The sequence below is a fragment of the Magnolia sinica genome, chromosome 2 (assembly GCF_029962835.1).
Source record: "Magnolia sinica isolate HGM2019 chromosome 2, MsV1, whole genome shotgun sequence".
Classification (NCBI taxonomy): domain Eukaryota; kingdom Viridiplantae; phylum Streptophyta; class Magnoliopsida; order Magnoliales; family Magnoliaceae; genus Magnolia; species Magnolia sinica.
Window position 1 is genome coordinate 113,305,248 of NC_080574.1, and position 14,330 is coordinate 113,319,577.

At 42.6% G+C, this 14,330-nt stretch overlaps 1 protein-coding gene across 1 annotated transcript; it reads right to left on the reverse strand.

The window, feature by feature from the left end:
* Positions 1-11,415: 11,415 nt before the first annotated feature.
* Positions 11,416-13,607, reverse strand: LOC131237411 (GRAS family protein RAM1-like). Its single transcript, XM_058235147.1, has one exon. The coding sequence runs from the start codon at positions 13,195-13,197 to the stop codon at positions 11,839-11,841; it is 1,359 nt and encodes a 452-aa protein (XP_058091130.1). The 5' UTR covers positions 13,198-13,607; the 3' UTR covers positions 11,416-11,838.
* Positions 13,608-14,330: the final 723 nt, after the last annotated feature.

Genomic DNA, 14,330 nt, shown 5'->3' on the forward strand with positions numbered 1-14,330 from the left:
ATATCTTGCCGGCTTATGCAACTAAACCTGTAACTAATTCGCATATTAGTGGCAATAGAAACATCTAGAAACATGTTAGCATAGCCTATTAAAGCCTGTCTTTTAGGGCATCCCTTTCTGGGAAAAAGGAAAGCCAGTAAGAGAATGAGAGAAAATCGAGAGAGTAGCGCCGTTTTCCACCTTGTCGTCGACACGTTGTGCCGCACTGAGTCAAGACGACACAGTTCGAGTCCGAGTCTTCCCTGGTCTATTCATAAGGTTTCAAGGGGAGAAATGAGAAGGAAGCTAGAAAAGAGAAAAGGTAGGAGAAGAAGAAAAGCTTGAGAAATGGTGGGACGGGTGAGTCGACTCAGTAACTTGCTAAGTTCGAACCTGTTTGACTCAGTTACGGGTCGTTCTCGTCCAACGGATTGCGTTCCGATCAGACATGTCCTGTTTAGCATCTGTTCTCCCTTCCACGGAGGTCCCCAGCTTAGCTGCTGAGGTTCAGCTGGGGGATCACCTGCAGATTGAAGCAACCCTCCCTCAGCTCTCAGGGGCCAGCAGCTCTAAACTCCCTCTTAAGATTAGATCCAGATCTGTTGGAGCCGCTCCATTGAAAATGCACCCGGAGCCTGGCAAATGGCTAGATCCTCCCTGGCTCAAACCTCAGCTAGTGAGTGGTGCTACTGACTATCCAATGCAGCAAGACGTGATGTCCAGTGATGATGAGGCGCATCCCCAGCTGGTAGTAGATCTCTCGCCATTCTTCCAGAAGCTATACTCCGCTAACCCTGATCAGAATTCAGTCCCTATCAAGGACAAGGGTGAGAAGGATGCTCATCAACAAAATAATTCAATAGCAGCAGATTCAACAGGTTCTCCATCCCTACATCCAGTTGCCAATCAAAAATAGAAAATCAGAAAAACCGCTGCGGTAAAATCTAGCAAGTGTTTTGAAGCAGGAATATGGACTAGCAGACTGAGGAGGTTAAAGAGAAGGGCCGTGAACTCCGGATGCGTTACGGATGGATAGAGCCATCATTTGGAATGCTCGTGGGGTGAGTAATTCGCCTACCTTGAGATCTTTAAAGGACCTTATCCAGAAGTTCAATCCTTGCTTTATTGCCATTTTGGAGCCAATGCTGAGAGAAGATAGAAGAGTCACTATCGGGCTGAAGCTCGGGTTTCACTCCTCGCTTTCTAACTTCGACGCAGGGGGTAAAGTCTGGGTTTTTCACCACCATTCCCTTAATGTATCTGTTGTCAATTCATCAGATCAAATGTTTTCGATTAGTTTGACGTTGCAGGGTGTTCAGGAGCCGACATACATATCCATTGTATATGCTAGTTGCAATAGGTTTCAGAGAAGATCTCTATGGAGCGAGATTACAAATTTGGCTAGCTCGATTCGGGGGCCATGGGCAATTGGAGGAGATTTCAACGTGGTCTTAAATGTGAATGAAAAGCTGGGGCCCAGATGGCTGATTCGCATAGTTCGACTGATTTCTTAGAGGTAGTCCAAGGCTCCTCTTTGCAGGACGCAGGCTTTTCAGGCAACAGGTTTACATGGTGCAACAACGGAGAGGGGGCAGCCCGCGTTTAGGCCAGGCTGGATAGAGTATTGTTCAACATCTGTTGGGGGACTATTTTTCCGTCCTTCCAAGTTCAGCATTTATAGAGGAATAAGTCAAACCACGCCCCTTTGTTGCTCTCTTTCCCTAGCAATTTCTAGCCTAAGGTCAAGCCGTTCCACTTCCAAAGGATGTGGTCACTGCATGAGCCTTTCCAGCAACTGATCAAGAAGGCATGGGAGGGAGAATGCTCCCCTATGCCTATGATAAATGTGCAACTCAAGTTGAAGAAGTGCAAGAAGCTTCTGAAAGTATGGAATGAAGAAACTTTCTGAAATATTTTCCATTAAATCCAAAGGGTGGAGGAAGACCTTTAGCTCATTGATGCGCGGCTATAGAATGAGGTTGAGGATGATCTCATTCAATAGAGTGTGGCTATCAGACAAAGGATCGATCATCTCCAACTGATGGAGGAGGTCTTTTTGAAACAAAAGGCGAGAAATTCTTGGTTATCGGAGGGAGACAGAAATACTAGCTTCTTCCATGCTTCGGCAAGAGACTGAGCTAGACGAGCGACCATTTTATCCATCCGGGACAACGCCGATAATGTCCTCTCCTCGCAAGATGAAATCAAGGTAGTAGCGGTGTCCTTTTTTCAGGAGCTCTTCTCGGCGGAAGACACTTCTTCCCACCTCGAGTTCACCCATCACATCCCCTGCCTAGTCATAGAGGAAGACAATTTGAACTTACTTGCTGCTCCATCCTTCGCTGAAGTTAAAGAGTCGGCCTTTGCGTCCTCGAGAGATGGGGCCCTTGGCCTGGATGGTTTTTCAGTGGCGTTCTTCATGGATTGTTGGGATACGGTGGGGGTAGACATTCACAAAGCTGTGGCTGCCTTCTTTGCGGGTGGGGAGATGCGGAGAGCCTTCTCCGCCTCCCTGATCTGTCTCATCCCCAAAAGCCCTTCCGCCTCTCGGATTTCAAACCAATCAGCCTTTGTAATGTCATCTACAAGATATTCGCTGAAGTTATTGCCACAAGGTTAGCTAAAATCCTGCCAAAGCTGATTTCAAAGGAGCAAGGGCTTTCGTTCAAGGCAGGGATATCTCTAGTAACATAGCGTTGGCTCAAGAGTTGATGAGAGATATTAACAGAAAGGTGCGCGGGGGAAATATCATTATTATCAAGCTGGATGTGGAAAAAGCATATGATTGTGTGGATTGGAATTTCCTGAAATCAACCCTCTCCAAGTTCGGCTTTAGTGAAAGGTGGATTTCCTTGGTGGAACAGTGTTGGGCCAATAACTGGTTCTCTATTTTGGTGAATAGTGAGCAAGCAGGTTTCTTCAATTCGTTGAGAGGGCTTCGTCAGGGTGATCCTCTTTCTCCTTCTTTATTCATCCTCGCCTCAGAAGCCTTCTCAGCAGGTCTGAAAAGCATAATGGAAGCTAATATAATTCAGCCCTTCAAGCAGAAACGTGGCTGCCCCACCCTCTCCCACCTTCTTTTTGCAGATGATACTCTCCTCTTTCTTAATGGGAGTCGCAGCTCGCTCGAGGTAGCCAAACGGTTTCTAGAAAGGTACCAGGAAGCTTCGGGGCAAAAAATCAACTGCAGGAAGAGTTATTTTTTCAGCCTTAAGGGGTTACCAGCTGGGAGGGCCAGAAACATTGAACGTCTTTTAGGTTTTTCGAGGGCGTCTGATGAAGTGAAGTATCTGGGAGTGCCTCTTCAGCGAGGTAGATCAAAGGTAGCTCATTTCCAGTTCGTGATAGACAAGATCACGTGTCACGTTAGTGGGTGGAAGTCTAAATTCCTTTCTCAATCGGGTAGACTGACTCTTATCATGCATGTTCTGGGGTCTATCCCCATCCATACCATGTCAGCTATGCATGTTCCAAGTCAAGTTATCAGAAGATTGGAAAGGCTTTTTGCAAATTTTTTCTGAGGGTGGTCAGATGGCAAACATAAACTGCATTGGGTAGCTTGGAAAAAATTTGCTAGACCCCTAAAAGAAGGGGGACTTGGGATCAGGCATCTAAAAGAAGTTCTGGGCGCTCTCAGGATGAAGATGGCATGGGAAGTGAAGTGTGGGCAGAGTGTCAGTCCCTGGGCCTCTCTTATGCGGGCCAAGTACCATAGGGATCTAAGGGAAGGCTCCCCATTTAGTGTTTCTGCATCAGTTTTCCCGTTGCGAGCTAAAATCAGGCAATTTTTCCCCTTTATTGCCAACTGTGTTCAATGGAAGGTGAGGCAAGGGGGTATAAATCTATGGGAGGAAAATTGGACTAGATTAGGTCCTATTCGATGCCTCATTCCCGATCCTATTCCCACGGAGCTAAGGGATTTAAGCTTAGAGACTTCTTGGGCACGGCAGGCCCTCTCCCTCCGTCGTCAGTTCTCTCTTTCCTACCCAACCATGTACTCTCTTACATTTTTAATAAAGGTTTCGCGATCAATGAAGATGCAGATGATGTACATTTTTGGCCTTTTGACCCGTCAGGCGTTTTCACCATTTCTTCGTCTTGGAAGGTGAGTCAGGTTATTTCTCCGACCATTAGCTGGAGCAAGTGGCTGTGGATCAAAAACCTGCCCCCAAAAATGTCAATTTTCTGCTGGAGGCTACTGAATGGGGCAATTGCAGTGGAAGCTTAGGTGCAGACCAGAGGAGTTGCTCTGGCGTCCATTTGCAACTGCTACTCGGGTGATGTTCAACAAACTTCGCCGCACACTGAGACTATTGATCATGTGTTCCTACACGGTCAGCACGCGGCTGCCATATGGTCCCATTTTGGTGGCTACTGTGCGATCCCAATCATGCAAGATCAACACGTCCTAGGGAGATGGCTGCAGTGGCGTCTTGCGGAGACTACGGACAGTGCCCCAGTTGTTATCAGGTACCTTCTTCCTGTTCTCATTTACTGGGAATTATGGCGTGCTAGGAATGAAGCTAAATTCGAGGGTCGCAAGATGAGGGTCGCGTCCTCCATTGCTCGGATTAAATGGTGGGCAAACCTTATCCTTCAAAAGGATGCAGTGATTAACTAGAACTCGAGCAGGGGCAGAAGGTTCTTGGGCATTTCCTCGCCCAAGGATAGACCGATGAGGTGTCATATAATCAGATGGAACAAGCCAGTAGCCATGTGAGTCAAGCTTAACGTCAATGGTTCTTCTAGAGGGAATCCGGGCCTGTCAGGAGGCGAGGGTGTCTGTCATGGGGACACTGGCCATATGATTTTTTCCTTCTCCTCAGGCTATGGGGTGTGCTCCAATAATATTGCAGAAGTGAGGGCAATACATGATAGCATCTATTTTTGTCTGTTGAGGGGTCTTAAGGATATCATTGTTGAATCGGACTCCGAGTTTGCTCTTAGCGTCATTCTTAGAAAATCCCGTATCCCGTGGACAATGAGTCCTTGGGTTGTCCAGATTCCTGCCCTTCTCAAGGAGTGTTCCATTTCCTTTTCCCATACATTCAGAGAGGGGAACGGGCCTGCGGATGCTTTGGCGCGGATGGGTAGTGAGCACCAAGTGGACTTGGTTCACGAGCATCCTCACTCTCTTCCATGGCATCTGCGAGGGATGCTCGTTCTAGACAGGTCCAAATTGGGGACCCTCAGATCTGCTCCTTTTTAGTGGACCCCGGTCCTGTCTTGGTTGTTTTTCTTGTTGATGTGTAGGGTATATGATAAGAGAGGTCTAGCTTTTTTTGGGTTCCCTCCTGAAGCTCGTTTCCTGTAAATCTGTTGATTTCTCGTTAATGGAAATATTGTTATTAAAAAAAATGCTCCATTGATGGTGCGTCTTCAATAAGTTGCAGAGAAACTCAACTGAGAATCGAGTGGTTAGGGGCCTCATTTGCCTCGATAGAGCAGGGCTCGACCAAGCAAGACTCTGCCTTCTTGTCCTCCACGTCTGACCTCCCTCGGGTGGTTAGAGTCCTCATTTTCCTCGATAGAGCAGGGCTTGGGGCGATTCGGAATTGGCCTCTGGGCTAGTCTTTTGGGGTTGTTTCTTTTTTTTGGAGTTTTCTCCTTGTATATCTTCTTTATGATAGGTAGTTGAGCCTTGGTTTTTTGTGGCTTGCTGGTCACCCGAAGTTCAGTGCTTGTAATTTCTCTGGCTTCTGGTTAATGCAAAATAGTGCTCTTTCTTAAAAAAAAAAATCGAGAATCGAATTGGGTTCGAAACTGAGTTGTTTAAGGCACTCCACACTACAGCTGAGTTAACTCACTGTATTCCACCGAGTTGAGTTCTGTTGAGACCCGTAAATTGGATGGATGTGAATTGAATGGAGAAGAAGAAAGAAAAGAGAAGAAGATGATGATGGAGAGTAAGAAAGAGAGAAGAAGGGGAAGTGAGGCGAGTCACTGAGCTGACTCAGTTCAAAACCAAGTTAGGTCTTTAAGTCACTGATTGGTCGATTTCAGACGTTATTAGGTCGAGTTTCGACACAAGGTACTTCGAGGTTTACCTTTTGTTATAATTTTGGTTATTATCATTAGAATAATTAGTATGGCTAGGTTCATTATTTTTAGCTATTATAATTATAATCATTATCATTATTAGATAATATTGTCATTTCCATTTTAGATTGGTATAAATATTAATATTAGTTCTTATTAGATTATTATTAATAATTATTTTATCATTTAGCATTTACTAAACTCTCGTTTTTATGAAAATCATATTAAATATTGTTGGGAAGAAATAATACTAATTCACAAATTATCATTAGTAATATTATTTTATTCCTTACGCAAAAAGTTAGAGTTCAAGTTCTAAGACCTATACTTAGATTTAAATGGTTGGATAAAGCCCTAAAAGTTACATGTTCTAAACATTAAACTTTAATCCTAACCATATAAATTTCATTACGTTGTAATCTAACCACTTAAAGCATTCTAATTTTGTTAGATCTTGATCCTAGGGTGTGTACAACTATCTCTAGCGTTACTGGAAGACGAACCGACTCTTGAAGGTGAGGATCACCCTTCAAGCTTTTCCTTCATCATAATAGTTAGCTTAGTTTAATTAATTTGTTGATTACTTAATATAGTGCAATATGAAAATAATGATTAATGTAAGTTCCATTTAAGTAATCTTTTATAAATGCAACATGTTTAGATTTAAATTCAAGTAATTTAACATGCTATGAATCTCTAGTATCTCTAATCTGATTTAAGATGTGCACTTTATATGTGTAAATGTTAGTGACGTTGTACGTGACATATTTTACCATTTGCGATTACTTTATGGCGTATTTAAAGGTCCTCGAATTAGTGGTCATTTGTGTAATGAATTGAATAAAATTATGGTGGACTTATCATCTTATGGACCATTTATTGCCTAAGTGGCTTTTGTTATTTGCCTTTGTGGTTTGTATTTGCCCTAGTGGCTCTAATTGGTTAATTACCCTTTTTTCAGCCTTAATAGGCCATTTGCCCTTTATGGCTTTGATTGGCTATTTGCCCTTGTGGCTTTAATGAATTATTATTAAATAATCCTTTGATGATAAGTCTCACTTGTAAAACTATAATTGGCCACTAGTTGAGTAGGTTACCTTTAAACACCTCATTTATTAATCTCATGAGCCAGGGATGGTAGAATGGGACACTATGCCTAAGCGGTCGACCTATGCTAGGTAACAAACCCCCCATAGTGACCTTTAAGCTTCCTAAATTGATTATTTGAAATTGGGTTAATAATGGTTGGGTTAATCATGCATTTTCATGGCATAAGGCCTTTTTCAGGTAGTTCATCTACCGCGGGCGGTCTACATGCCCTTTTCCAGTAGTTCATCTACCGCGGGCGGTCTACATGGCCTTTTCCAGGTAGTTCATCTACCACGGGTGGTCTACATTGGCTTTTCCAGGTAGTTCATATACCGCGGGTGGTCTACGTGGCCTTTTTCAGGTATTTAATCTACCACGGGCGGTCTATATAGTCTTTTCCGGGTGGCTGATTATCCTTAGACGTACCTTTGAGTACTTTTCTGGATGGCTAGTTCACCTTGGGTGACTTTTTACCAGTTGGATGTGTATCCCCAGGTCTATGAGCATGTGCATGCATCCATGCATTTAAACAAGATTATCTTGTGTGATTCATTAATGAATGCGTATCTGATGAACCTTATCTGATTCCCATGATAATCATTGTGTAATATTTATTATATACTGTCTCTGATAACTATGCTTAATTATCTTGATGCTGCGATAAATCTTGGGGGTTATACCTCACTGGATAGCCATTAACGCTATCGAACAGTATGCAATGTGCAGGAGACATAGATGATGTACATACTGGTGTTCATGTGGATTAGGAGGAGTCAGAGGATCTCGCGATACTCCATTCATGACTTGATTTGCATTCCGCTAGTTTACTAACTCTGATAAAAAGAAAAGAAAAATATATATATATGAAATTTGAGGAATAGTTAAAGGTTAACAATCAGGCTTTTGGAAAACGAGTAGTGTACTCGGGTTTCGAGAATTGGGGTGTTACAATTCAGGTCTAAAGAAGCTGGCCATGCGAATTCTTAGACTCATTTGTTCTGTTAGTAGTTACGAGCGCAACTAGAGCACGTTTGAGGCGGTAAGTTTGGAATGAAAATGTTAATATGTTAGTATGTTACAGACTTACAGTTTGATAATTGTAATTTCAACTTATAAGTGTAAGCTAATTAGCTAAATAGATAATGTTAAATGCACTTTCTTTCATGCAAATTTACACCAGGAAAAGGAACCATGTTAAGCAAAAGAAACTAAAAAACTTGGTCTTCTTCCAATAAAATCAGAAATTGTAAGAACGATTCTATATTAGGAAAGAAAAGCCTACTTTCTTTGACCCTATCTACTTATATGAGCTACATGCAGATAACGATTGGCTCATACAAACGGATGATTCGATATATGCTGGCACGGACTTGACATGTGCACAACTTTAAGATGCCATATACAGATTGACATCTGGAGAATGTACTTCTTCTTCCACTCAAAGGAAAATGAGGAGAGGGGGAGGGGTGCGAGTAGTAGCAGTCAACCCGTGGAAGAGATTGATGAGATAGAAGAGCGGATCAAGTTTAATCTCGTAGATTGACAGATGAATGCATTCAGCAATGCCAATCTCGGTCCATTAAATGAGAAACTTATTTTTTGACACGTTTGTACCAATCAACCCAATCATCAAGAGGTTTCGAGCATAATTAGGGAATTTTATCCGTCTCTCAATACTTCTAATTAAAAGACTCATGGAAAATAAAAAATTATTCTCCCTTATCGGTCAGGAAGAAATTGGGAATTTTAGAAAGATCGGGAGAAGAAATGGGATTAAAAGTTGGACTATGATATAAGGTAGAATCATAATCAGAAGAGAAGATTACATCCGCAGAAGCAAGAGGGAAAAGCAGTTCTAACAAAGTAACAAAAGAAGAGATTACAGAATCTCAAAAAGCTTTGATTTCTTCGGAGCCAGTAGCAAGCAGTGAAGAAGAAATTTAGGATTTTTGGAGAAAGAAAGATGAAACATAAATGTATAGGGAAGAAAAATTTTGGGACAAAAGATGTTTCAGACATACAAAAATGTTTTTATATGACACATGGAGATTTATGACAAAAAGAATAAAAGGATAGTGACACCGTTTAACATTTAAGAAGCAGATCAGAGTTTGGCACGTGGCCAGCTCATTAGTGCATGACCACATTTCCAACCATTCTTTGTCGAATAACAAAAAATGTGAGGGGGTAGTGTTTATACCAAAATCTATACGAATCAGATAAACAATGTAGATTTAGTCACGTGGCACAGAAGATATTTGAGATGCATGCTTAGGGATTCGGGGATCGGCTCATCTTTCCAAGGGTGTTTTCGGCATTTTTTTTCTCTGGATAAAGGCGAGTAGTTGTTCCAGTCATGTCATCCCTAGAACACGTTCTAAGCATACAACAAAGATAAGGTTATGATTAATGAAATGTAATTGCTCTTTTTCCAGCTGGTTGCATGCGAAGGCACCATGTGGACTGGCATTTGTTCTTCCATCTCTCACTAAAAAAACTATAAATAGAAGAAGCAAATCTAGAGAAAAGGATCTCCTCCGAACATGAAAACTCAACTACAAATACAGTGCAGCACTATGGATCTAGGTTTAGTTCTCCACTGCTTAGTAGTAGCAGACCCTTAGTATAGATCTAGTCTAAGTCCATCTCTACATATATGGCGGACTGGCTTTAGGCCATAGTCATTAGTTATAATTCTACTCCATCTATGCCTGCGTGCCAAATCTAAAAAAACATTAGCTTAAGAATCCATCCGCCTACACTCATGCATAAGGCCGACCTTACATGTAATTCCCGGTATTGTCTTTGCCTCACTAATCACCAGGTTTCTCTCGGAAGCACCTTGCTGTTCTCAGCTAGGTTGGCGATCCCGTCATAATGGTAAGACACAAGCCTTTTTCTTGAATCCATCTCTCTTTAATCTTTTCCATTTTGAGCAGATAGCCGTTACACCTTCGAAAGTCCTTGAAGGTTCAATGTAAAATATAGCTCATTTGGAGGAAGAGCCCTAACCTCTGCCAATCACCCGAGTAACGAGCATACGACAATTGGCTGAATAGATGAACGATTAAGCTTATGACCGAACTTCACTCTATTTCGATGCCAAGGGTCGGTGGCTAGAACTAGGCATGGGATGACTCGACTCGTTCGACTCGTTCAGATTCGACTCAACCTAAACTGAATGGGTGAGTCAGTCCGAACTGAGTAGGCTTTGCCCAATCCGAACTCAAACTGAGTCGAGTCTAAGTTACCCAGTAACTCAACTCGAAACTCGATACAAAACCCGACTCGACTCGGATTCGGTTTATATATATATATATATATATATATATATATATATATATATATATATATATATATATATATATATATATATATATATATATATATATAACCCTAATTTCTAAGTATCTCTAACCCTACCTACCACATCTAATCCCGATTCGAACCCAAACTCTCTCCCTCCCTCCCTCATCCTCCTCCTCTTCCTCTCTTCCTCCCTCATCTTCCTCTTTTAAGTCCAGCAGCCACCCACCACCAGCACTACCCTCCTCCTCCTCTCTCTCCCCTCACCACTCCCTCCCTTCATCCCTCCCTCATCTCTCAATCCGACTCGATACCAACTCGTCTCGACCTGGTACTTTTGACCAATTCAGACTCGATTCGGATCAGTCCAAGGCATGCCAACCTCGGAACGAGTCAGGCATGCTGGACTCAGTACTGAAGTCGGGTCGAGTTTGGGTCAGGCATATTTCAAAACCAGATCAAGTCGAGTCAGCCCTAACTCGATCCGACTCGAGTCGATGCCTAGCTCTATCGATGACCACTATTTGAATCGAACCCAATCATTCTGGCATGCCCACAACCCTCACACATGTTCAGCGTTGCCAAATTCGAGACCTACACCCCGTCCAACTAAACATCACAAAATCATTTTAGAATTTAACTTGGCGATCATGCTGAGAAAACTCCACCTACACCTCGTCCAACTAAACATCACAAAATCTTTTAGAATTTAACTTGGCGATCACGCTGAGAGCTGAGAAAACTCTCTCTCTCTCTCTCTCTCTCTCTCTCTCTCTCTCTCTCTCTCTCTCTCTCTCTCTCTCTCTCTCTCTCTCTCTCTCTCTCAACAATACTCTTTCTCTTCCATTCATTAAGAAAATCAAACATCCTTGTACAAAGAAAGATACACAACACATAAAATGGGAAATCTTTCTTTTCCATTCATTAAGCAAGTCAAACATCCTTGTACAAAAAAAAGATACATAACACATAAAATGGGAAATCATGATGATAATTGATACAAAATTACAAGTTTTGGCACAGATTATTATAAATTAGTGTAACAATACATAAAGGAAATACTCTAATCTAAGTGTTAGTCTTAATACAATTACAATCAACACCAACATGCACTTAAGACATGAATCAAAGCCAACCAAGGGATGTCGAGTGCAAGTTCGAGCTGAGACCTCCATCGACAATACAGAGCTGATGATGAATGTTATTATAGGCACATGCATGGAGAAAAGGAGGAATGCGCCAGTGCATGCAGTTCCATCATCCCGAGTCGCAATTATTGTTCCTCAGCCCAAAAATCCTATCCGTTCATGCCAGGCGGGCCACACCGTGTAATTTCGATGTGTATGATTGCTCCAAGGTGAGTGTGCTGACCTTTTTCGGGGACTGCATCTGATGGACGTCCCAGATCAGATACGAGATGTCCCCTTAGATACAATGCCATGCAGAGGCTGTTATCAGATTCCTATCTTGCCATCCTAGAGAGATGGCCCTACCTCCATCTCTCTCAAAAACCTTAAATCCTCCAACCCTTCCATCAACCTCCACAGGAGAGCAATGGCTCCTGATCTTCAAAAGAAGCTTTGCCTGGCTCACCGACCTCGAACTCAGCTTAACTCCTCTAAAACCAACACTCTCCATTCTTTCCTTCCATGCTTCCAATCTCTCATACCTCTGATAATTCTCGTGTCCCACCTCGCAGTTTATCATGCCCTTGATCTCTTTCCCAAGATGGTTCTTTTCGATGCTCAGCCTTACTGCACTCTCTGATGGAAGGCAATCGTCCAACGAATCGAACATGGCTGCAAAATAGTGCAAAGATTCCATGAATCTCGATAGGAAGCTTCGTGGGGTTCGGCTACCTTCTTGTTCTACCAAGATTACGATAGAAGGATTCAGTAAATAAACCGCCTTCAATGCATCAATAATCTGCAAAGAACTTCCCAATGTATGTAGATAGAAAACCAGATTCACTGCAACAGTTGCATTGTTCTTGATACTAATGCTAATGGATTTGGATCCTCTTAACAAGCCTTCAAATTCGAAATCCAAATTGTGGCAACCCTTTGCAAAATTCATTAATCTTGTCTCGGTTTCGACTAGTTCTTCAGAGCTTCTACCGAATCCGGTAATGCGGAGAGAGATATGGACGTTGCTACTTAATGCCTTGTCCGAAAGAGATTGAATTAGAGAAGGCCATTGGAACCCATATGAGATATCGAAGTCTATTACATGCAGGCTTCGGTTATTGTGATCTTCCTCATCTTCAAATGCCTCAATAATGGCCTGATTAGCAGTGAAATGTGCGAATTGGTAGTAAGGTGACGCACGGTAGAGCTCGGTGAAGGCTGAGAACTCTTCTTCGGGAGTGGGGTCCTTCATGATCATTTCATAGAAGGGAGATCTCCTTGTGAGGAGCCTTGCAGCCAGACCGTCGGCAAAATAAGCGGCGACCCGCTGGATTGAATCGCCGTTCACGGAGACATTCTTGTACAACTCGGTCAGGTTTTCTGAAGCCGCAGCGATCTTGTTCTCGTCAACTGAGGTAGCAGATACGAGCAACAAATGGATCAAATGGAGGCCCTTTCCATCTTCCACCCCGTCTCGCTTCGGATCTAGTTTCAACATGTGGTCCCTCGTTCGGAGAAAGCCAAGCACCTTCCCGTCATAGCCATTGAACTGGTTACAACAGTTTAAGTCTTGGATTCTCTTCCTCTTGCGGTCCTTGCCGGCATAAGTGGCTATGGATAGGTGAAGATTCAAGAGCTCCTCTTCAGCATCTTGCATTTTTAGAGAGAGAGAGAGAGAGAGAGAGAGAGAGAGAGAGAGAGAGAGAGTTGGTAGGGAAGAAAAGAGATGGTTTGGGTTGGAATATAAAGTGGGAGGGGAGTGGGAATGCAGGGATGGATATTAGGTGGTGTCATGATTTGAGAGAAAAACCAAAAACAAGCTGGGGTATTGTGTTTGTCCTCTTTCCCATTGGCATTTGAGAGAATACGAGAATTTTTGGGCATTGGGTCCTAGGTTGTCTTCCTACTTTATTTTATTTTTATTTTTTTAATTTAAATATTGGTTTGAGGCAGTTGGACTGCTTCCAAAGATGCTATTTGAAGTCGACAAAAAACAGCGGGAAAGGCGTGGAATCTACCACCGTCTCCTCACAGCGATTTGTCCTATGCTTTCTACTTCTAGAATACCGTTCTTCCTTTTATTATCTTCTCTGGTCCCGCCAAAATCTTCTCTACTTTTTCTGTTTTTTTTTAAAAAAAAATGTTTAGAAAGTAGGTATTTCAACGGTCATCTCCCATTTGCGGTCTTTGTGATCCATCCATGTTATAGTTTGCCACAAGCAAAAATGTCGGCAATTCAAGAAAGTGCAAGAGAGGTGCGTACTGAGTAAACTCTGTGGGGCCCACCGTGATGTATGTGATTATCCACACCGTACATCCGTTTTTTCATATCATTAGTAAGGCATGGGCCAAAAATTGAAGATAGCCAAAGCTCAAGTGGACCACACCACAGAAAACAGTGGGGATAATAACGTGCACCGTTGAAATCTTCCTAGGGCCCACAGTGATGTTTATTTGTCATCCAACCTGTTAATTAAGCCACACAGACATGGATAAAGGGAAAACAGAAATATCAACTTCATCCAAAACTTCTGTAACTCTCAAGAAGTTTTCAACAGTAGGCGTTCAGTTCCCACTGTTTTCTGTGGTGTGGTCCACTTGAGATTTGGATATGCTTGAATTTTGGGCTTATGCTCTAAAATGATCTGGAAAACAGATGGACGGCGTGGATAAGACACGTACATCAGGTTGAGTCCGGCAAAGTTTACTCAGTACGCAATCCGGGTTCCCAATAGAGGGTCTTGGGTACTCCGGCTGAATGCGATGTTTGATACTCAGGAACTAAGGAGT